Below are 23,087 nucleotides of genomic sequence, written 5' to 3'. Positions count from 1 at the left end.
CCCATGGCAGGGGGTTTGTAACTGGATGATCTTAAGGTCCTTTCCAACCCTAACTATTCTATGATTCTATAATTCTTTTCTAAACCTCACAGCTTCTTCATATCTCTTACCTTACCTTTTCAGTAGTATATTGCTCACTTGCAGGAGTACTTATTTGCACTAGCAAGCAAGGGTATTCTTATTCACTTACTGTATCAGTAAATGAGTATAAACACAAAAGGTTTATGACAGGTACACTTCTGATCTTACTTAGCAGAATTTCTCCCAGACATGTCTAAGTGGCTGATGCATGAGCTCTTTCAAAATATAGTAATTCACTGTGGTTTGTTCCCAACAGTGGAAATGTCCAAACACTCAGGAAAGAAGAGGTGTTTCTTTATGAAATAGGAGGAAATATTGGTAAGAATGGTTTCTGTATAACTTCTTTTGCTAGAATAGGATCCCTTGGCACATGGTCTATGGGCTTCACTGTGGTTGCATTTTTATTCATGTTCCTAGTTCTCCCTGACAATAAGTCAGACAGTTAACCTTGGAAAGAAGGAAGCAGAGATGTTGGTATGATAATCATATTTAGTAGTCTCTTATTATTTCTCCCAGAGGAAGACAGCAACTCTAACAGATGTTCCTGATATGTATGTACAGTAAAGAAGCACAGAAAGGTTGGATAGGAAGGTGCTTGAAGTTCATCTTATTCATCAGTTTGTACATGAGGCATAATAAGAATGCTTACAGTCCTTCATGCTCTGCAGTTTGAGTGTTGCTTGCAGATTCCTTTGGGATAAAAAATGCTCAACCAGAAACATGACCTAGTGATAAAATTTTCCAACAGTTCATCTGTCCTGCTCTGTGTCTTTCAGACCCTCTTGATTAAGGCAAATAGCAGATCAGCAAGGTTAATGCCAAAGGATAATTTTGAACACAGTTCTGAAAATTTCTTAAATAAATGCAAAATTGGGAATCAGTTTCTAATCACAGTATTTTTCATATGCTTGCTAAAAAAACCTAACTAGAAAATACTATTGGACTAGGCTTACATTTACTTTTTTTATTAACTTTATTTGAAGTCATAAAATTCCATGAATACCCAGTACTTCTAAATATATTAAATATATTTCTAAATCTTCTTCTTTGTGTGTGTGTCTAAACCAAAAAAATGTGAAGTAAATTAAAAATAAAACTTTCCTATATTCCCTGCAAAAGATAAGTTTTAGGGGTTTTACTAAGTCCAATGGCAAAAAAGAAGTTACTAAACTGGATGTCACATTAATGTGTTCTATGTTCTCATATCCGGTATGCATCTATGTTTACTATGCATTAGTTGTGATCACAGGTTGTGATCCCAGATGTAAAACTTTTTTTGCAGGAGGGGCATATCTTCTTTATTGTACAGAGGTGTAATCATTGCATAAAAAAGGTTTTTGTAACAGAATTGCAGTGAAAATGGAACAACCTACTGTCACTTTAAACATGTGATGGAAATTGAGTCTTTTAGAGAAAATACGTGGCTAGTTGCATGTTGCTAGTTTGTTTTGCTATGAAATTATATGGGATAGAAAGCTTAGACATTTCCTCTGAATAGTTTACTTCCAGACAATTTCAACTTTAATCAGCCCTTACAAATGGTCTCAGTTGAGACAGGAGAAACTCCCTGACTTTAACCTGCTCTTCAGGTTTAAGTAAACCAGCTTTCCTGATCTTTGCCCTTTCTCTCTGCCCAATGCAACTAACATATTAATGGAGGTAGCCCAAAAGTGAGAAGACCTGATAGTCTTGTGATACACTTACATGCTTATGCTTAAGTTCATACTTGTAACATGTGCAGTGCTGCAATCCTGTCCCCTAGCAGATGGAGCTGCTGGAGTCTCCAGACATTTTCTGAGTACTAACTATAGGGCTTCAGGGCACTGAACCAGACTTCTGTCGTTGCTTCATGTCTGGGACTGGATAAGGACATGGCAAACCACTGTCCCTGTGCTCTCACTGCCTGAACATGCAGTTCAGGCATGTGAGGATAGGGCCTGATTCAGCAGTGTGGGTACAGGTCATGTAGGTTGGGACAAAATTCCCAAAAATAATACAGCCTGCCACCTGGCAAGGAGAGCAGATGGAGAGGGACAAGATGGAGACTGAGCCTGGCTGAGCATGGAGTCTTGCCTTCTTGCCTGCTCTGTGTAAGGAATCCAAAGAATTGTCAGACAAACTCAGCTGCAGCATCACACCTCTGCTTGTCTCCTGCTTCAGGAGCACATGCACTGGAAATAACTGTCTAGCATGCAAACCATCTACCCCAACCATTTGTATGGTGGAGTTGGAGAAGAGCTGTGATGTACAGCTGCAAATGCATGAGGTAATGCTTTGCCTGGAGGAGAATGGGAGGAGTACACAGATCTTGATGCATCAGTGTATGCTATTTTTATCATAGCTACCAGAAATAAATTAATTGCTTGTAATGTGCCAAGAACACTAAACTACTTTTCTGTCTTAAGACTAACCATTACAAGTACTATGCAGAACTGCTGACTAAGAGGGACCAGGTAGGGATTAACACCTTCTTAGCAGGAGCACAAACCTTGCTCAAACTTTCCATTTAAGAAGGGGAAAATAACCTGAAATTTTAATTGACTTCTATACAACTGTGCAACTAGTGTTTGGATTTAACCACAAAATGGCCAGAGCATTGTTCCTTTTTCCTAAACCTTTGCAGAGGGGAGCTCCCATGTCAATGGTCTATGTGAAGAGTCTGACCTTGAATGTGCCACAGAGGTGGCAGAGCCCCTTCCTTCCTCCTCTGTCCCCCTTTCCTCTCCAAGACAGATAAGGAAGGGTAAGAGCATTTCTGGGTTTTAGCTGCATTGATGTTTGTTTGATACCATAACGAGGGCTTGGAAACCTAAGTGGAATAGAACAGTAACAGGAAGTATTAAAGTTTTTTCCTTTATTTTTTGTAACTGTTGTAACCACATGACTCTTTCGTTTCTAGGAGAACGCTGCCTTGATGATGATACCTACATGAAGGACCTATACCAGCTTAACCCAAATGCTGAGTGGGTTATAAAATCTAAGCAGAGCTAAGCTCGCAACTGCTGGTAAAAGAACAACCTGTGGACTTACTTTGTATGGCTGAATGTTTCAAAGGGATAGTGTGTCCTTGCAACATTCAACTATCCTGTGGAAAAAAAACCTGACAGAAACCCAACTGTGATTACCAGTAAATTTTCAGGTTTACTTGCAGAAAAATTTTGGAGATAGCAGTTTCCCCACTCATGTTTGAAATGAAAAGTACCTTAAATATTTTAATGGCACTCATTTACCTCCCATCTGGAAGGTCTTGTATCAGAAGAATTAATTTTTAAAACAGATGTTTATCCTCTTTATATTAGAGATCTACAATCTTTTTGTGTAGAATTGTGTGTTCATATAGGTTTTTACAGTGCTAATGCACTAGAGAACCAAATCCTGCTCAGCACTTCTGAATGGTACAGTATTAAAAATACCTAAATCCAGTCATATGAATTTCCGAAGTGTGAAATTCACAAGAAAAAAACTGCAATGCAATGTATTTTGTCTTTGGAAGTCCTAATTTTATTCATTCTCTAGGTAAAGTTTGATAAAAACTATTTCAAAACAACTGTGAAAATGCTTTCAATGCAGCTTTTTTTGCTAGATCTTTTGAATATTTTTTAAAATTCTTATTCCATTTGATTGTATTCTTGAGGTTATTTATAAAAGGACCATGTGACAAGGTGAGTCATTTTTAAAGCTCGCCATTCTTGGCAGTGTCCTTTTTGGAATATTGTCATGTGCTAGAAAGACCTTGAGGTTTTCCAGCAATGATATGCAGCTATGCTATATACACTGATTTCAGGTTTTTTGGACATCTGCTTGATTGCATTTTATGACCTGCCAAAACCTGCCAATTACTAGCACAATAAAAACTTTTGGGAAGAATAAAATAACTGTGCAGGGAAACTGTAGTCAGAATTTCATAGGTAGCAAACCACCAAACCTTTCACTCAAAATCTGGTAAAGGTCTACTGTGTAATCAAGTAAAGGTCTACTGTGGAGTTCACATAAGGCTTTTTGGATGTTATCTACCATCAGCTTTATGTCTCATCTATCCAGGATGAGCTTAGAAATCAAGCTCTGATTTGTCTGATGCTGATAGATGCTCTCTAAACCACTTTAAAAGTGAGTAATCCAACAGCGAACTATTGCAAATTCTTCTCTTTGCAGAGGAGGGCTGAAAGCTCCCCATGAAATTCACTGATAATGAATTTGAGGACTGATGTGGCTTGTTGCAGCACAAAGACCTGTTGACTGTAGCTCCAGAGCCCCAGTCCCACAACAACACTGGGTTCAGTAGCTTGTGTACTGTTTTACAACTTATTTGTAAACTAACTCAGCTGTGCTTAAGTGCTCACAGCTGTGCGCAGACTACCTGAAATAACTACTGTGAAATTATATCCTTGGAATGAAATATTTTCTTTCAGTGCGCACACAGAATTATATTGACCTCATAGGGAATATTCTAGATACAATCGAGGACTGAATTGCTTTTTTTGTTTGTTTGTTTTTAATGTGATCAAAGCTGATTAAAGGAATAAAGGGCCTTTCTGCTGAGCTTTGGACACAGGCCCTGACTGTGTTGTTCCCAAAGTAACCACTGGAACTCTCCCTTTTATATATAAGCAGTAAAACAGAACTCTGAAAGGTCATAGAAAAATTAAACATCTTCTATTAGTTATCCATAGCATATGAACAATTTGGGGGGCATAGGTATTTATTGCTTTTTTAAGTCAGAGGCTGTCTTCATATGGAAAAGTGTGGTAGGATTCTCAAAAGCAGGATGAGTAAAATAGGAATTTGGTCTAATGGAACTGTATTGCCATCAATGCTCCATCTAGTTGTGTACCCCAATGTGGTGTTAGCACAATATGTCCCACTGTGGGTGACCCCTGCAGTACAAATCACTTTTGTCAGTAGAACAAACCACACTCCCTGTTCTTTACGTGTAAGGAGTAGAAAACCAGTACAATGTTTAGGAAAATATTTATGGATCTAATGTAATCTTAAGTTTTTTTGTCATGTAATACAAAAATTATGTGTGTTTTCATAATACATTATAGTTCTGTAAAAGATTACTTGTTACTGGAACTCTAGATGTTATTTTAATCAGGAGCAAAGCGCAGATGATAGGAACAGCTGTACAGTTTCAGTATGAAATTACAACCATCCTGTGGCTATGATCTCTTAAATAACTTTGTTTCTGGTTTAGTGCCATTATCTTTTTTAATTTAAAAAGCTCTTTTATAATTAAATGTTGTTTTTTTCTGACTTTTCTCATTTGAATTCTTATATTTGTAAGTAAAGCATTCACAGTTGACACTAAGCAGTGATTATTTTTTAATTTCACACTTTATGTCTTTGTAGGCATTTTGTAGTTTTGTGTATGAGAAAGATATTGGTAAGTTAGAGTCTTGCAGTATGAATGCCTGTTGGAAATATGGGCTAAAAGTTCAAGACTTTGCTGCAGTCACAGCACACCTTAGCTAAATCCATAATATAACACTGGGTATATGCGAGGGAACAGCAAAGCCTCTCAGCATTTATTAAAAATACTGGCTCTTAATTCCTCATAATTAAAAACTTAAATTAGGCCACAAGGAGGAAGTCCAAAACACATTCAGGTATGCTGATAAGGGTCTTTTATAATTAAGAAGACACTGCTGTTTGGGTTCCTTATCTGGGGCAATTTGGCAGCAGATCATTTACTGATGACTCAGGAAATACATACACAGGGGTTTTTTTTCCAACCAGCTGAGAGATTTATTGATTTAACACTTAGTGTGCAATCCCATGCTCTTTTGGCTGCACCAGATGTATCTTTGCTACTCTGCCTGCACTGCAGGACTGGATGGGAAGAAGTAAGGTGCAGGCAGTGGCACTTATACCACTGCCTGAACATTGTGGAGCATGTAGGGATGGTTTTGTGCTCAAAAATTATTCTCCAGTGTATACTTAGGGGATGGTGAGAGGATCCACAATGCTTGAGTGGGGTGTAGACACTTTTCTCACACTGCCTGTCTACTTCAAAGACCAAAGACTTTGCACTCATTTTCCATAGTCTCCTGTACTTCCCAACCTTGCATAAAGTGAATGTCCATGGATGGTAAGAAGAAACCTATCACAGACTAGTTAGGGTTGGAAAGGACCTTAAGATCATCTCGTTCCAACCCCCCTGCCATGGGCAGGTTCACTTCCCACTAAATCCTTCCACCCAAGGCTCTGTCCAGCCTGGCCTTGAACACGGCCAGGGATGGAGCATTCACAACTTCCCTGGGCAACCCATTCCAGTCCCTCACCACCCTGACAGTAAAGAACTTTTTCTTTAAATCCAACTCAAATGTCCCCTGTTTGAAGTCTGAACCCGTTACCCCTTGTGCTGTCACTACAGTCCCTAATGAAGAGTCCCTTTCCAGCATCCCTGTAGGCCCCCTTCAGATACTGGAAGGCTGCTATGAGGTCTCCACGCAGCCTTCTCTTCTCCAGGCTGAACAGCCCCAACTTTCTCAGCCTGTCTTCATATGGGAGGCACTCCGGTCCCCTGATCATCCTTGTGGCCCTCCTCTGGACTTGCTCCAACAGCTCCCTGTCCTCCTTGCATTGAGTACACCAGAACTGCACACAATACTCCAAGTGAGGTCTCACAAGAGCAGAGTAGAGGAGCAGGATCACCTCCCTCGACCTGCTGGTCACACTCCTTTTGATGCAGCCCAGGATACAGTTGGCTTTCTGGGCCGCGAGTGCACACTGAAGCCGGCTCATGTTCATTTTCTCATTGACCAACACCCCGAGGTCCTTCTTCTTGGGCAGCTCTGAATTTTTTCTTTGCCCAACCTGTAGCTGTGCCTGGGATTGCTCTGACCCAGGTGTATGACCTTTGTGGTTGGCATGGTTATACTTCATGAAGTGCCCACCTCACAAGCATGTCAGTGTCCCTCTGGATGGCATTCCTTCCCTCCAAAGTACCAACTGAACCACACAGCTTGGTGTCATAGGCAAACTTGCCGAGGTTGCACTCAATCCCACTGTCCATGTCACCAACAAATGTTGAACAAGACCGGTCCCAACACCAATCCTTGAGGGACACCACTCGTTACTGGTCTCCAGCTGGACATTGAGCCATTGACCACAACTCTTTGTGTGCAGCCATCCAGACAGTTCTTCATCCAATGAGTGGTCCACCTATCAAATTGATGTCTCTTCAATTTAGAAACAAGGATGTCATATGAGACAGTGTCGAATGCTTATCAACCCAATCATGTGCCCCTATGTGACAAGCAGTGAGGCAAGCAGCAGCATGGCAGGTTTTCCTCATGTTGCTGGTCAACAAGCAGCATGAGTGAGGTTTCAGAAGAGTGGCTGGGAGCAGGAAAATGAATGGGTCTGGGTGTGCTGGAAGCATTGGCTGAGTTTCTGTCAGGCCATGGCATGTCTGAGATGAATTCAAGGGGTAAGGAGATCCATTTTTATCCAGCGAGCACTGACAAAGAAATGTTTGAGAAATTTTTTCCACCCCATTATTTCTTTGTCAGATATTCTTCTTAAAAGCACTCACCATCCAATAAAATATGCTTTTTTACTAAGTATTGAGTTAAATTGCAGCAGAAAGCTAACCTGGTAAAAGATTTGCTGAAGGAATGATTTCCTCTGCATGATGCATAAATATATCTGAGGATTATACATCCACTGTACCTTTATTTTAAAAAGGCTGCAGCCATTTAAAAAGAATAAAATATGCATGCACCAGTCTCACAGCAATATATATAATAATCATTTTTTATGCAGAGCAATTCTTTAAAGATCTTCAAACCACTGTGTACACAGACCACACCTGAGGCAGGTGAGTACTTATCATCCCATTTAACTGATGATAAAGGTGTTCATAACTGGTGGGCCTGCAACTAGAAGGGCTGAAATCAGTCTGATTTGTAGAAACCAAAATATAATCCTTCAAAAGTTGTTTTAAAAATCTGCCCTATTACCAGTAACAGAAGTACAGCCATTATTAGTCTGACTTAAGGGAACTGTTTTAATGAATACAGTACTGCATTTTGTAGCCTGGTTTCCAAAGAAAGATGTCTGGGATAATCTTGCAGCCTACGTGTGTCTTCCCCTAATTGCTTTTGAATCTGTTGGCAGACTTCAATCATTTTGTGCAAATGGAGTTGGGAGGGAATGTCTCAAAAATAACTATGTTTTTACAAACTTCATAAAACTAGATACACAGAAGGGAGACAGAGGCAGTGCAAGATCTTTGTTTAAAGGGAAGACGACGGTGTAAGATCAACCTTTATTTAGGCATCAGAACTGGGAGAGAGACCATACACATGCTCTGACTATAGAGGGAAGCTGTGCTTGGAACTCACAGCCAGCCCTCAGGAACTGCCATCGGGCATTTGGATGCCTGTGAAAGCACTTGCTTGTGTCACCTTCTGACTTCTGAATCTCCTTTGCTGATGTAATGTGGGTGACTGTTGCTGAAGCTGCAGTTCTCCTGGGCCGACTTTTGTGGTGCAGCTTCCCTGCAACTTCTGGTTAGTGTGATTCAATCCTTCCATTCCCTATGGACTGAGCAACTAACCAAGCACGTTTCGGTCTCAGCTGTATCTGTAGTCAGTGGTGTTCACACAGGTGAGGAGGTGAGTAGTGGCACATCTGTTCTCTGTAGGGCTGTTGGGAATGAGCTTCGTCCTGGATAAAGATCACATCTAAAACTGGTAAGCATGAAAGCACAGCCTTTTACATGCATGTTTTAAGCTGTAGTGGGAACGTAACTTGTAATTCAGATCCTCTGTTCTGAATCATGTGGAGATGGTGGTAGTAGCTCAGAATCCCTGCAGATGCTACCACTCCTTGATTAGTCCCTTTTGGGATAATTGGAAGAATACTTCAGTTTTCCCATAGCACTGTAAAACCAGTAAGTAATACTCATTCACATGGAGAAACAAAGCTCTGTATTTTACCTGCCAAATGAGCTTTTCCCTCCATGTTACCATTTTGCTTCCATAATGCTTTACTCTCGAAAATGCCTGGGTTTTGGTTTAACTGGCTCAGTTCCCATGAACAGTGATCACATGCTACATCACCAGATCAGGTCCTGCAGCTCAGTTAGTTCTATGCTGCTTTCCCACAGAATTTCTTCTGCCTTCAGAGTGGTGAAATTTCCACCTGGCTATTACACAAATGTGTGTCTGCTGTCTGGTGTAACTCACTGCCCATTGGACAGAAGCAGAGGAGAGTCAGTCCTACAGCATGCATGTCTAGCTCCTTATCTGAGAGCTACCCTTGCTGTGAAATCCCTGTAAGCTGCCCCAAGCAGCCAGATCTTCATGTCCTGATGCGACCCCAGTTTGCACCAGCTTTCTAATTTCTCATTTTTCTGCTGCGCCAGCTGGGGAGAAATGCCAGTGTGGTGGCACAGCACAGCTGAGAAGCTCTGCACTGCTGGTTGCGAGCTCACCTTCCCACAGAATGCAGCTTGCTGAATGTGAAGGCCACAAAATGGAGTATCTGTGTCTTATGAACTCTTAGCATTTCTTTTTTATATATATATATATTTATATATATTTATAACATTTATAAATTTTATATATGTATATAAATTAAATATATATATGTCTGCATATATTAAATATATGCAGTTAGAGTACTTCCTCCAAAAGGGACTGATTTAACATTATTTATATATATATATAAAATCTATAAATTTATATTTATATATATATATGTATATAATGTTAAATCAGTCCCTTTTGGAGGAAGTACTCTAACTGCATATATATAACCTATACCAGGAGACACTTGAGGAGACACTTGTGTGTTCCTGTCAGCTTTCATGCCATCCCTTCTGTCAACTGCACTTGGAGCTTTGGCTTCCTTGAGTCATATATTTAATGTCTTTTTGCTAGTCACGCAGTATGTAACTTATTCATCTGAGATGGTACAGGTGCAACTGCAGTGTCTGGTTGTCTGGGCACAGTGAAACTGTGAGAACAGAAAGCTTTGCATAGCAGAAATCTGCAAGCTTGCACAGGTTACTGGAATATCCCATGTGGGTTATCAACATGAAGACGTGTGTCTCACTCCAGAAGACCCAGAATATATAAGCGAACATGGAATTGCTTGGAAATGTCTGAGGTTCCAGACCCTGGGCTGTGTCAGGTAAGCAACTGGAAACTGTCTCCTTGCTTATTCACTTTTTCCCCTAATCTGAGAAGAGCTGCATGATTTAAATCTTGCCTTCTGATTTTGGATGAGTCTGAAACTTGCAGTGTGTCCAAACTAATTTAGTTGTCTTGATATTCTACTATGTTCTCACATTGCTCTCTGTAAGTTATAAGGCAAATGAGGTCTTGGATGCTCCTCCTCTGCTACAGACTGCCAGAAAATGTCTTCATAAATAGATCTCATTCAGCCCATGCAAAGGGAGTTTCTTTCAGCAGGGGCCAGAGCCTAAGTAGGCAAAATGGAATTGAGGCTTTCACTGTGGGCTTTGTGTATCTGTGAGAAGAGAGGTGTCCATCTCAGCATCTCAGCTTACTTCCTACTCTGTGATTGTAGAATCTTGGGATGCAGGCAGGTGACATCTATCTGCAATTCTCTTTTTGTTTAAAACACTTGATCTTGAAATAAACAGTATTTTGTGGGGTATGAAAAGGTGAAACCTTATTGTGCAGTCTTGGAGGCCTGGCAAAAATACCTGCAGGTTCGAAAAAACAAACCTGGGTTGTTTTTCTCATTGGGTTTAGCAATAAGAGAACAGACAGTTCTGACATAGGAGTTCAGATATGTTTTTGCAAAAAGTAGGTAAGAAAACATATTATGCCAAAACTGTTTCAGTCATTCAACTTTTTCTACCAAGATTGTTCATTTTTGTTTTTTTGTAGATCTCTGCTGGGAGGTTATTCTGGTTTCTGTTACCTTTTTGCCTTGGCTAGATGGTAGAGGGAGATGTGAGAGAATTACTCTGGCAAAAAAAAAAATAAAATCTTACTGTTCAAAGTATTAAGATAACAACAATGGCCCAGTGTGTGAATGAAACTGAGTATTTCAGAAGAGGATTCTTATATATGTCAGTTCCTTCCAAGCTGAGAAAACAGAAGAGCCAGGTCTGTAGACCAAATATCTCAGCCATTCATGCAGAACTGTTTCACCAAAGGTCATCTAGATAGTCAAAAGAAGAGAATACCCATGTCCCTGGCCACTCTGGAATGAGGAGTTGTTCTGCAGGTGATGTTGCCAGCACTCAAAGGCAGTGAGAACAGTATAGGATTTTTTTATTTTAAATTGGCTGTTTTTCCTCTTTGAATACTGCTGTTGTGAATAACATAAATTATTGTGAAAACTCATCTTTTCCTGCACAGCCACAATGTTGGTGGTTTTGGAGTACATATGTATAGAATACACAGGATTACAATATTCTACTGTTCAGTTTTTCCAAAGAATTTCTAAATTGCTTATATTAAATCTGCTTGGATTATTATACAGGGAATTGAGCTAAACTGGCTTGCTAAGCCAGTGATACACTGTTGGTAAAGCTAGGAAAGAACTATTTACATTTTGTTGCCAGGACACCTGTGGCTATGGCACAGTAAATTCTAAAAGAACTTACTTGGTTCTAGGAAAAAATAATTAGTGCATAAACAGTACAACTGAACTGCATAATTAGATATGCTGATGATGACAGGACTGGTATCCCAGGGTCTTAGGTTCTGTCTCATAAATCTGTGTACTGATGAGATGCCTTTAAGGTTATAAAATGATTTTCTGAAGATTCCATTAAGAAATGCTGAGTGTGGGCATTACTGCTTAGAGTGGCTATTCTTCATTTGTCTCTACCTTTACTTTTAGGTAATTTTAGCCTTCCTCGTTCTTTTAAAAAGCCCTTTAGCAATATTCAAGCAATTAGTAAGATGGAGAGAAAAAGATCTATCCTGTATGATTTTGTCTGTGACAATGTGCTTCAGCTACATCATGTACAGAGGAAAAGACCAGAAATAATATTCATTCATGTAACCCCAAAAGGCATAGCTGGTCCCAAAAACCAGGTTTTAAAGAAGAGTTAATGTTCCCAAGGGTGTTCCAAAGGGCATTCCTGAGCATGGGGAGTCTCTCAGTACTGATGTGTAGGAGTGGTTGCTGCTGGAAGTGTGCTTATGTGCTGCCTTGAAGGGTAATCCGCTGCTTCTCAAGCATTGTTGAGTGAGTGTGAAGTGACTGCATATTTTTTGAGTGAAATTACATCATCCATGCCACTAGTAGAACTGGCAGGGTAGTTAGCACTGGCTGCTTCAGCATGATGTTGTTGGACTTGGGGAGCTTTGACAGTTCGTTGCTGCCATCACAGCTTGTGTGTACACCTGCTGTCTCACCCTCTCACCACTGATCTTCAAATCAAATTTGGAGTTTTTCAGCAGAGTGTGGAAGCAGTAAGAACAACTGAATTTGGCCAGATCAAAGGTCTCTGGTTTTATTATCTGTCTGTCTCTGATGGTTGTTAACAGTGGATGCTTAAGGAAGGACTGAAGCACAGAACAAGCATATAGTCATAGCTGCCTAATTTTCTGGTTTCTTCTTTGGTCACTTCATTTACACATTAATTACTTGTACTACAAATATCCATCAGATCTCCTACTCCAGAGAAAAGAATAACTGAGCTTATGCCCAGTTAACAACTTATTCCCCAAAATGACAGTTTGCATGTAGTTTTATTTTTGTTGTTTAGTTGGGAGTTTTTTAGGCTGATATTTTGTTGGGTTTTTTTTCCTACATAGACATGGCTTTAAATTGTCAAAGGATTTTTTTTTTTAGAATGATTAAATAACAGAAAGATTAAATACAAACTCAGTGAGAGTCCACTTGCAAATACTTTAACTGTTGGCATATATCTTTGGTTTTGGTTTGTTTATTCTTGTTATTTATTTATTTATTTATTTAGTCTTACTTAAAGAAAATACAGTTCTATGAGATGGGGGAAGGTACTGTTGCTGCTACTGCAGTTAGATATCTGGGGCGTGGCAGAATGAATCTCCACAGCGTTTGCAACCAGATCCTGCACATTTTTCAGAATCAAGTAAAGAATTGCTTTGTATCTTGTGCATTTTCTCAATAATTGCTCTGTGAGGCAATTATTTATGTGTTCAGATGTGTAGCTTCACATCCTATACAGCACATATGTAAAACAATAGCTGGCAGCACTCATTGTGTGGCTTGCAGCATCTCTTACCTCCAAGCTTCTTTCAGTATATGACCCTTGCTGTTGTGCTTATAGGTTGGCTTAGTACCACAATCTTTTATCTGCTAGAACTTGAGTCCATTTGGAACCTGAGATTACTCTCACCTTGGTCAAAGAGATGGGTTTTTTGTCAATGTGCACATCATGTAGCCACAGGGTAGACAATCATGCGTGACAGTCATGCAGATGTCTGGGAAACCTCTTACCTCTGGATTGACTTCCATCAGCATTTTATGTGATATCCAGCTGATACATACCAGCAAATCTGTTCAGTTTCTTCCTTTCCTCCACCATGCTCTGTCTGTTCATGATTGGAGAGGCTTCAGCAGCAGTATGTATTGCTGTTATAGTTCAGCTGAGAAATATTCTCTGGGCACTTCAGATGTTCTTTGTTGCTTTCTGTGCAGAGCAGTTGTGGCACACAGGCTGCTGCTTACCTGATTTTTTTTTGGTCTTGGACAAGTTGAGCCAGGGAAATTATTGGTGCTGACACTTTTGTATTTCCCTGGAGCCAAACTTTGCATCCAGCCCAGCCCCAGCAGCGTCCTGCCCTTGAAGAATCACTGTTATTTCTCACCTCTGAGCTGTGCCTTGACTGCTTGTCTTCTTCCTTCTGCAGAGTACAGGTTATGTGTTTCCATGTTTTTGCCATGATTGTGTTTGTAGGGTCAGCAGTTTTGGCCTGCTCCTTTGCACTATTACAGTATGTAGCACACACTGAAAGGAATTAAGAGTGTCCAAATCCTTGTGGAGTTTACTGTTGAATGCTCTCCTACTAATAAAAATATATACGTATATGTGCTTCAGCCACATCAACTTTCTGTTGTCTTCTAACACCTTCCCTATCCTGTGCTACTCAAAGGATACAACTGATACCTGTGGACAGCTGCACTTTTCTTTAACTTATAAATATTTTCCTTTTAAGCTTTGTACTCAATCTCTGTTGGACTCCTTGCTGCAGTAGGTCCCCCTTCACAAAAGCACATCAATTCTCTCACAGAATTAGGTAAATAAAAAGTGTCTGCGGCTCTGATACCATAGCAACCTGACAGTTTATGTCAAGGTATGCTTTGGTAAACCAAGGAAGGAGGAACTGTTCCGGACAGATAGTGTTTTATAATTCCTGTGCTTAATAGCAAAGTACTTTATTTATACTTTTGTCTTCCCCTCCCCCCAGTTGTGCAAACAGTTGCGATGCCTCTGGAGATGGAAGAGGTTCTGTCCTTACAGGCTGTATCGAATGGCCAGTGCAAGTTTTAAAACTCAGACTCCTTTCACTCCCAGGCCTCAACTCTCCTCTCTACCAGTTCACGCTGAAGGGTCTAGGTCACACCTGAAACCACAGAAAACCTTGCCACCATCCCTTTCCCTATCAAGAGCTTGACCCAGGGGTTCCTGCTTAATAACCAAATGAGATAGAGTGAGTGAAGGTCTGTTTTCTGTCTGCTTTCTAAGAAGAGGGAGTGTCACTGGAGGGTCAGTACTGTGCCCATCCAGTCCCTGTGGGGCATGTGTATTTTGATGGGATACCTCAGCACAATGTTTCAGAAGCTGAGTCTGGTTGGAATGTTGGCTTTCTTGTGAAGGTTTTGCTCTACACTGGTTTTCTGCTTTGTGACACTTTGATATTAATTATTACTAAAATAAAAAATAAAAGTCGATGGAATGCAACATTCTTCCTTCTTGGACTGAATCCTAACATAGTATTTCTTTGTGTCACTCTAATTCAGAAACAGTTCATTTGCTTGCCCACCTGATTCTGTTTTCTCTCTTTCTCCTCCTTCCACCCCCTCTTTGTCTTCTAGTCTACCCTTGCTGTTCCAGCATTCCAGTGACCTTGAAGGCAGCCATGCCATGTGAAGAGGGGCAGCTGTGCACAGGTCTCCATTGTAGCTCCACATATCAGCTTCTGCATACGCTTAATATATGCAGGCTCACAGAGACTGCAAACCACTAGCAATCTTGTGCCTTTATGCTTTGTCTCCTTATTCTCCTAAATGAACATCCAAAGACCTGCTTAGAAATGTTAAACAACTGCTGTAATTACCCAGTCTTTCTTAAATCCTTTTTCATCTGTGTCATGCTTCCCACAAATACCTTTAATTTGAGAAGGAAACAGCATAGGTATAAATGATCTTTTCTTGAGCTATTAATTTCTCCTCTGACCTTTTGTATCACTTCTAAGTATTTACCCTTTCACAAATGCCTTGGCTCAGCGTCTTTCAGTGTGGCTTTTATCTGCCTTCGGCTTCAATTAATTTAATTGCTCCCCTATCAATGTGCCTCCTGTCTACCCTCTGGCAAGATAGTGTGAGAACAAGGAAATAGTGGGTTTTACTGTTGTGTACAATGTTAATCTCACAATCCCTTGGTAATGGCCAGGTCTTCAATAGAGAGCCCTAATTTTACTCTTATGTGTAGCATAGAAATCTGTTTTGGCTGGGAGGTGTGCAGTGATTTCAGGAGACTGGGGGAAATTTGAGGCAAAGTTCAGAGAAGACTATTAAATCTATTTCTGAAGTAGAGATCCCTGCAACTTTAATATAGTATTTCCTTGTGTCCCTTCCCCCAGGAACAGTTTGTTGTTATTCTCCTTCAGACAGTCTTCACAGTGTAGCTAGTTGCCTGTGGAAAAAAAATAAAAACACAGAAAAAGTTGAACAGTTTTATCTTACAAGAACAGAAAATGTGAAGTAAGCAGAATTATTCAACCTAATTGTCTCTGGGCTCTCATTTAAGATTATTAAGGAACAGAAGGGCCACTTCTAACTTTTATGGGCCAGACTTTCTTAAGAATTTAGTTTATTATGTTCTGCCTTCCTTATATTGGATGTGTTACACTGGAAACTTGGTTTTGACTGCATAGTTCATCCCCATTTTCCCCACCAAGAACATAAACCCACACACTTATTAAACAAAGATAACCAAACAGTGAGAGACAGGAAGTAAGTTAATTATTCTTTGTGGCAATGAACTTACAGCAAATAGCACCTTTTTATAGCTGGCATGTGGAAATCTTTATTTTTTCTTTATTTTACTGGTATAATGTTTTGGGGAGCTGGAGGTAATAAACTGGTCAAGCAATTTCCAAACACACACTTAAGCAGATTTTTAAATGGTTACTCTTCCAGAAGACCTGTGCCCTTACTTTTTGAAGATACCCTTTCATGGTTTGATTTCACATTCTAACAAATAACCAAATTACATATACATCTGAAGCATTTAATCTTTTTTTGCTCCACAAAAGCATTCCTGTCCTTCACCTGCCATATAGCTATTTCTAAGGGTGAAAATATAAAGCGCACTGAAGTGTCTTTGATTTCTATAGCACCTGACACACTATAGAATCATAGAATAGTTTGGGTTGGAAAGGACCTTAAGATCATCTAGTTACCAACTCCCTGCCATGGGCAGGGACACCTCCACTAAACCATGTCACCCAAAACTCCATCCAACCTGGCCTCGAACTTTCCAAGGGATGAAGCATTCACAACTTCCTTGGGCAACCCATTCTAGTGCCTCACCACCCTTACAGTAAAGAGCTTCTTCTTTATATATAACTTCAACTTCCCCTGTTTTAATTTTGAACCATTACCCCTTGCCCTATCACTACAGTCCCTAATGAAGAGTCCCTCACCAGCATCCTTGTAGGCCCCCTTCAGATAAGGCTGCTATGAGGTCTCCATGCAGCCTTCTCCAGGCTGAACAGCTCCAACTTTCTCAGCCTGTCTTCATATGGGAGGTGCTCCAGTCCCCTGATCATCCTCGTAGCCCTCCTCTGGACTTGCTCCAACAGTTCCGTGTCCTTTTTATGTTGAGGACACCAGAACTGCACACAGTACTCCAAGTGAGGTCTCACAAGAGCAGAGTAGAGGGGCAGGATCACCTCCCTCAACCTGCTGGTCACGCTCCTTTTGATGCCGCCCAGGATATTGTTGGCTTTCTAGGCTGCGAGTGCCCACTGAGGCTGGCTCATTTTTAGTTTCTCATTAACCAACACCCCCAAGTCCTTCTCCATAGGGCTACTTTGAATCTCTTCTCTGCCCAACCTGTAGCTGTGCCTGGGGTTGCTCCAACCCAGGAGTAGGAGCTTGCACTTGTCATGGTTAAACTTCATGAGGTTGGCATCAGCCCACCTCACAAGTGTGTCAAGGTCCCTCTGGATGGCATTCCTTCCCTCCAGCGTATCAACCGAACCACACAGCTTGGTGTCATCAGCAAACTTGCTGAGGGTGCACTCAATCCCATTGTCCATGGCACTGACAAAGATGTTGAACAAGACTGATCCCAACACTGATCCCTGAGGGACACCACTCGTTACTGGTCTCCAGACAGACATTGAACCATTGACCACAACTCTTTGCATGCAGCCGTTCATCCAGTTCTTTATCCACCGAGTGGTCCACCTATCAGATTGATGTCTCTCCAATTTAGAGACAAGGATGTCGTGTGGGACAGTGTCAAAAGCTTTGCACAGGTAGATGACATTAACTGCTCTACCCCTGTCCATCAGTTCCATAACTCCATCATAGAAGGCCACCAAATTTGTCAGGCAGGATTTCCCCTAGTAAAGCCATGCTGGCTGTCACCAAGCACCTTGTTGTTTGTGCCTTAGCTTGCCTTCTAGGAGAATCTGCTCCCAGATTTTGCCAGGCACAGAGGTGAGACTGACTGGTCTGTAATTCCCTGGGTCATCCATTTTCCCCTTCTTGAAAATGAGGGTTATATTTCTCTTTTTCCAGTCATCAGGAACTTCACCTGCCTGCCATGATTTTTCAAATATGATGGCCAGTGGCTTTGCAACTTCATTCGCTATCTCCTTCGGGACCTGGGAATGGATTTCATCTGGTCCCATGGACTTGTGTATGTTTAGGTTTTTAAGATGGTCTCAAACCAGATCCTCTCCTACAGTGGGCCTAGGGTCTTCATTCTCACAGTCCCTGCATCTGCCTTCCAAGAGTTGGGTGGTGCGGTCAGAGCCTTTGCCAGTGAAGACAGAGAGGCAAAGAAGTCATTCAGAACCTCAGCCTTCTCCAAATCCAGGGTAGTCAGTTCTCCCAAAAGCTTCTGGAAAGGGCCCACATTATCCCTAGTCTGTCTTTTGTTTGCTGTATACCTACAGAAGCGTTTCCTGTTATCTTCCACATCACTTGCCAGATTTAATTTTAACTGGGCCTTAGCTTTCCTGACCTGGGCCTTAGCTTCCTGGATAACATCCCTGTATTCTTCTCAGGTGTCCTGTCCTAGCTTTCACCTTTTATAAGCTGTTTTTTTTCCCCCTCTAGGTTTCCTCAGTAGCTCCTTAACTAGCCATGAAGATCTTCTGGCCCTCCTGCCACCTTTCCTTCTAGTCGGGATGCAACACTCCTGAGTTTGGAGCAGGTGATCCTTGAATATCAGCCAACAATTTTGGGTCCCTCTGCCCAATTGAACCTTACTAAGAAGGTTCCTGAAGAGGCCATAGTCTGCTTTCTTGGAGCCCAGGGCAATGAGCTTGCTATATGCTCTTCTTATTGTCCTAGGTTCTCAAACTTGACCATCTCATGATCTCTACAAGCAAGGCTAGTCTGGAGCGTCACATTTCCAACCAGCCCCTCCGTGTTGGTGAGCATGAGATCAAGCTTGGCACCTCTCCTTTTGGCTTCTCTATTACTTGCAGAAGGAAGTTGTCTTCCACACAATTGAGGAACCTCCTGGATTGCTTGTGCCAGACTGTACCTTCCCTCCAACAGATATCAGGGTGGTTGAAGTCCCCCAGGAGGACAAGGGCCTGCAAGTGTGAGGCTGTTGGTATCTGTCTATTGAGTGCTTTATCCTTAGATTCCTCTTGATCAGGCAGTCTGTAACAGATCTCTACAGTAATATCACCCATCACTGTTCTCTCTTTGACCAACCAACAAGCTCTCTGTTTACTGGTAGCCTGTCCCCAGACAGAGTTCCATACTCTTCAGCTTATCACTGACATAAATTGCTACTTCCCTGCCCTGGCCTGGCCTGGCCTTCCTAAAACGCCTGAAACCTTCTACTCCAGTCATAGGAGCCATCCCACCATGTTTCTGTTACGCCAATGATATAAAATCCCCATAGGTGTCCACACCTCTCTGATTACTCTTGTTTATTCCCCATATTATGGGTATATGTACAGAGGCATCTGAGGCAAGCTCCAATTGAAGCCAACTCATTGAGTGGAGAAGCTGGAATACTTCTGCATCACTCCAAACATTTATCACAGATGCTAGCAACTGAGTAGGATTGTTGGGAAGGAATGATGCCCTGCCTCAACACATCAAGTTTAAAGGTGCCTTGAGCAGCCTGGAAAGTCTCCTAGCAAAGCAGCTCTTCCACTTCATTGTCAGAATGGCTCCACCAGCCTCCAGTAGATCTGGCCTCATAAAATGAATCACATGTTCCAAAGAACCAAACCAATGACTATGGCACCAATGATCTAATAATTTATTAACATGACAAACCCACCTGGCATTTTCAATGTTCTCTCATTTGACCTGGAAGATCAATGAAAAAATTATCTGAGCCCCAGAACCCCTAACCACCTCTCCAAGGGTTCTGTAGAAGTTCTTAATGATTCCCAGGCAACTGGCTTCAATATCACTAGCACAAATCTCTCAATTTCTGTTTCACATCCTTGGGAAGAGTTGTAGAGAGCAATGATGTCACTCCTCAGCCTCCTTTTCTCCAAACCAGAGAAAGCCAGCCTCCTGACTGATACTTACCCAAGGGTTTTAAAACTGTTCTACACAACTGAGTCAGTTACTTGGTTTTCCTGACTGCTGCAGGGGAAAACTGTGCAGTCCACACGGTTTAAACAGAATGGGGATCAAACACTGAGCTACCAGGAACATGGAATTAGGCAGCAGTCAGTGAAGTGTTGCAATACAAGAGGTAAACCCCCAAACTAGACACGTGAATGTTAATAAACACAAGCAAGTGTCTAAACACCCGGTGAAACAAATGCAGAGGAGATTTCTGAAATTCGCCTTTCCAAGAAGAAGACCCCACCAGAAGCAGCGCAGCAGCAATCGCCACTTGGTGCATTGGTAAGGAATGGTGAGGAAATCCTGTACGCTGTCGACATTTCTGCAAAGTTCATGCAGAGGGAACCAACCCCCCTTTCTTTCACCTCTGGTTTTGACACAGGCTGTACGTGCTATAAAAGCCTTTACTGACACAGTACAGATTAATTAACATGGACACCCCGCAGTGGTGCCCGGTCTGTGGCCGCCGTGGGCAGGGCCATCCTCGTGGGCACAAGCACTGCCTCAGAGCCAGCATCCCAAAGGCCTTTCTCTAAGGGATGGAGCACGAAGGGGCAGCAGCAGGGCTGTTGTGCAGTGCCCCCCTGCGGTGGGCAGGGCTGTGGAGGCCCCATCACCCCCGTGTCATAATGCCACCACCTGCCAACACAGCATCACAATGCTCTGGGGCAGTATAAGGCAGCGTCCTCCCGTGTCCCACTGCCAGAGTGACCGGCTTTGCCACCAGGACAGAGCTGGCAGCCCGCAGGCAGCCGAGAGGAATTCCTTGAGGCACCAGTGGAATTACTTGGAGGGGCAGAGAAGGGAAGACTGCCCGAAGCTGCTGGAGGCTGTCTGCTGCAATTCCGGCTCCTGGAGAGGCCACACACGCAGCTTATCAGATGGATGGATGGATGGATGGATGGATGGATGGATGGAGGGTTGGATGGATGGATGGATGGATGGATAGAAATCCTGCGTCAGCCTTTGGGGAGATTGCCATTCTCACCTTTTGTAGAAATAGTGGGAGTAGCCAGAAGAAATGGGATCCGCTTCTGGCCCGGTGCCCTCCCCCCGTGCTTTGGAGCTCCTACTGCCAGGCACAGGAAGGGTTCTTGTCCCTAGGGCTGATGGGGCCAGCGGCATTTTGCTGTTGTTGGAAGCCCCTGAGATGGCTCCAGGGGGAGGCAGAAAAGGCAGTGCCAGAGTCCCCTTGTCCCATTGGAGGCATAACCAGCCCGTGGACCAGGAGCCGGTCTTGCTCACATGCTCAGGGAGTAGCCGATCGCCAGCGCTGGGGTCAGGAAGGAATTTTCCCCCGGGGCAGATTGGCACTGGTCCCCGGGGGTTTTTTGCCTTCCTCTGAGCACTGAGCATGACCACTTGTCAGGGCTCCTCTGGTCCTGGTGCTCTGCGTTATGGCCTGGTGCTCATGCTCCACGACGGTGGCCCTCGTGTCCTGCAGCTGGGGGGGGAAGGGCTTTTTTCTCCCCAGGGTGGACCAACAAGTGTCCCTGGGGTTTTTTGCCTCCTCCGCAGCCGAGCACAGCCCCTTCATGGGGCTCCTTTGGGCTACTGTAGCCCAAAGGCAGCGGCTCGTGCTCCACGCAGCTGGCCCTCGTGCCCCGCATCCGGGGGGAGGCAGCCTTCTGCGCTCCCAGGGTGGCCCCCAGCGTGGCCCCGGGACTCACTGCTGTCCTCTATAGCATTGAGCACCACCCCCTGTCAGGTCTTCCCCGGCCCATTCTGGCTGGCTTCTTGCACTGCTCTCGTGCTACCGCGGCACCGCTCTGAAAGATTTAGAAAAATAAAATATAATCTAATCTAAACTAGACTAAAATTAGCTAAGCTAAGCTAAACTAAACTAATTTTATTTATAAATAAATAAAGTACTTTATTTATAAAGAAATAAAATTATTTATTTATAAATAAATAAAATACTTTTTCCACCTCTAACCTTCCTGATGTGTGTCTTTGAAAGTGGTTTTGGTGCTGAAAACCCCTTGGCATTTCAGGTAAATAGTGGTCTCACCATCATACAACTCATTGTAAGTACAGGGAAAGGAATGGAATAGAACAGAATGGAACGCAACGGAACAAAATAGAACAGAACAGCTATGATGTGTTATGCGTATAGTTAGCTCTGCTTGACAAGCTCTGACGCAGGTCTGAGGGGCTATCTGCAGTGCAGGTCCCAAGGGAGGCCAGTCCCAGGCATTGAGGCCTATGAACACCCTCTTGATCCTGACAGAAGAAGACCTGCATCCTCATGTACTCTCCTTTAGACATGTACAGGGTGCCACTGGAGAGAGAGCATTGGGCCAGACGGGCTCCTGGTGGAGTGTTGTTGTTCTCAGGCTCTTGTGATTTGTTTCACCAAAAGAAACAACTGCAGCATCTTTAAACACCAGCATGTGGGAGAGGGGTGGGCTTGGGAGTGCGTGGAAAATCACAAGGAAATGAGAAGGTATTGCCCACATAAACACGATTTGCAACCATTTAGCTTCCTCATGTCTATTCTAAACCTCCCCTTTTGCTGCTCAGAAGCATTCACACACATCCTGTCAATGGAACCAAGTGAGAAGAGATCAGCACTTCCCTTTCCATTTCCCCTCCTTGGGAAGAGCAGTAGAGGGCAATGAGGTTACCCTTTAGCCTTCTTTTCTCAGCAGGACAATCACTTCTTCCTCCTTTTTTTTTTTTTTCATTACTGTCTTCCACCTTCCTGGTTTGATGCTCTCCTCCTTCCCCATGGGTTGTGATGGATGCTTGTGCCCCTGCATAGCATGGACATGGAGCAAGCAGCCCAGCTCCTCTGCTCCATTCTGGCTGCACTACTGCCTGCTGCTCATGCACCATGAAGGTGGCCCCCCTTGTGTCCTGCAGCTGGGGGGGGAAGGCTTTTTTTCCCGCATGGAGGGCCTGCCAGTGTCCCCGCGGGTTTTTTGCCTTCCTCTGCAGCGGTGAGCCAGCCCCTTGACAGGGCTCCTTTGGGCTCTTGTGGCCCAAGGGCTGCTGCTCCTGCTCCACGCAGGTGG

General features: G+C 42.8%; 1 protein-coding gene across 3 annotated transcripts in view; it reads left to right on the top strand.

Annotated features, from left to right (window-relative positions):
* The window catches only part of ARHGAP18 (Rho GTPase activating protein 18), a 99,896-nt gene extending 94,562 nt beyond the window's left edge, over positions 1 to 5,334 (top strand). For all 3 annotated transcript variants that reach the window (XM_031054081.2, XM_034061014.1, XM_034061013.1), the window contains 2 exons: positions 338 to 399; positions 2,981 to 5,334. In XM_031054081.2, the coding sequence (XP_030909941.1) occupies positions 338 to 399; positions 2,981 to 3,072 (154 nt within the window). In that variant the 3' untranslated portion in view covers positions 3,073 to 5,334. The remainder of the gene's footprint in view (positions 1 to 337; positions 400 to 2,980) is intronic.
* Positions 5,335 to 23,087: the final 17,753 nt, after the last annotated feature.

Source organism: Melopsittacus undulatus, chromosome 3 (assembly GCF_012275295.1).
Source record: "Melopsittacus undulatus isolate bMelUnd1 chromosome 3, bMelUnd1.mat.Z, whole genome shotgun sequence".
NCBI lineage: Eukaryota > Metazoa > Chordata > Aves > Psittaciformes > Psittaculidae > Melopsittacus > Melopsittacus undulatus.
Note: the sequence above shows the minus strand (reverse complement) of the source record. Positions and strands in the feature narration are given on the sequence as shown.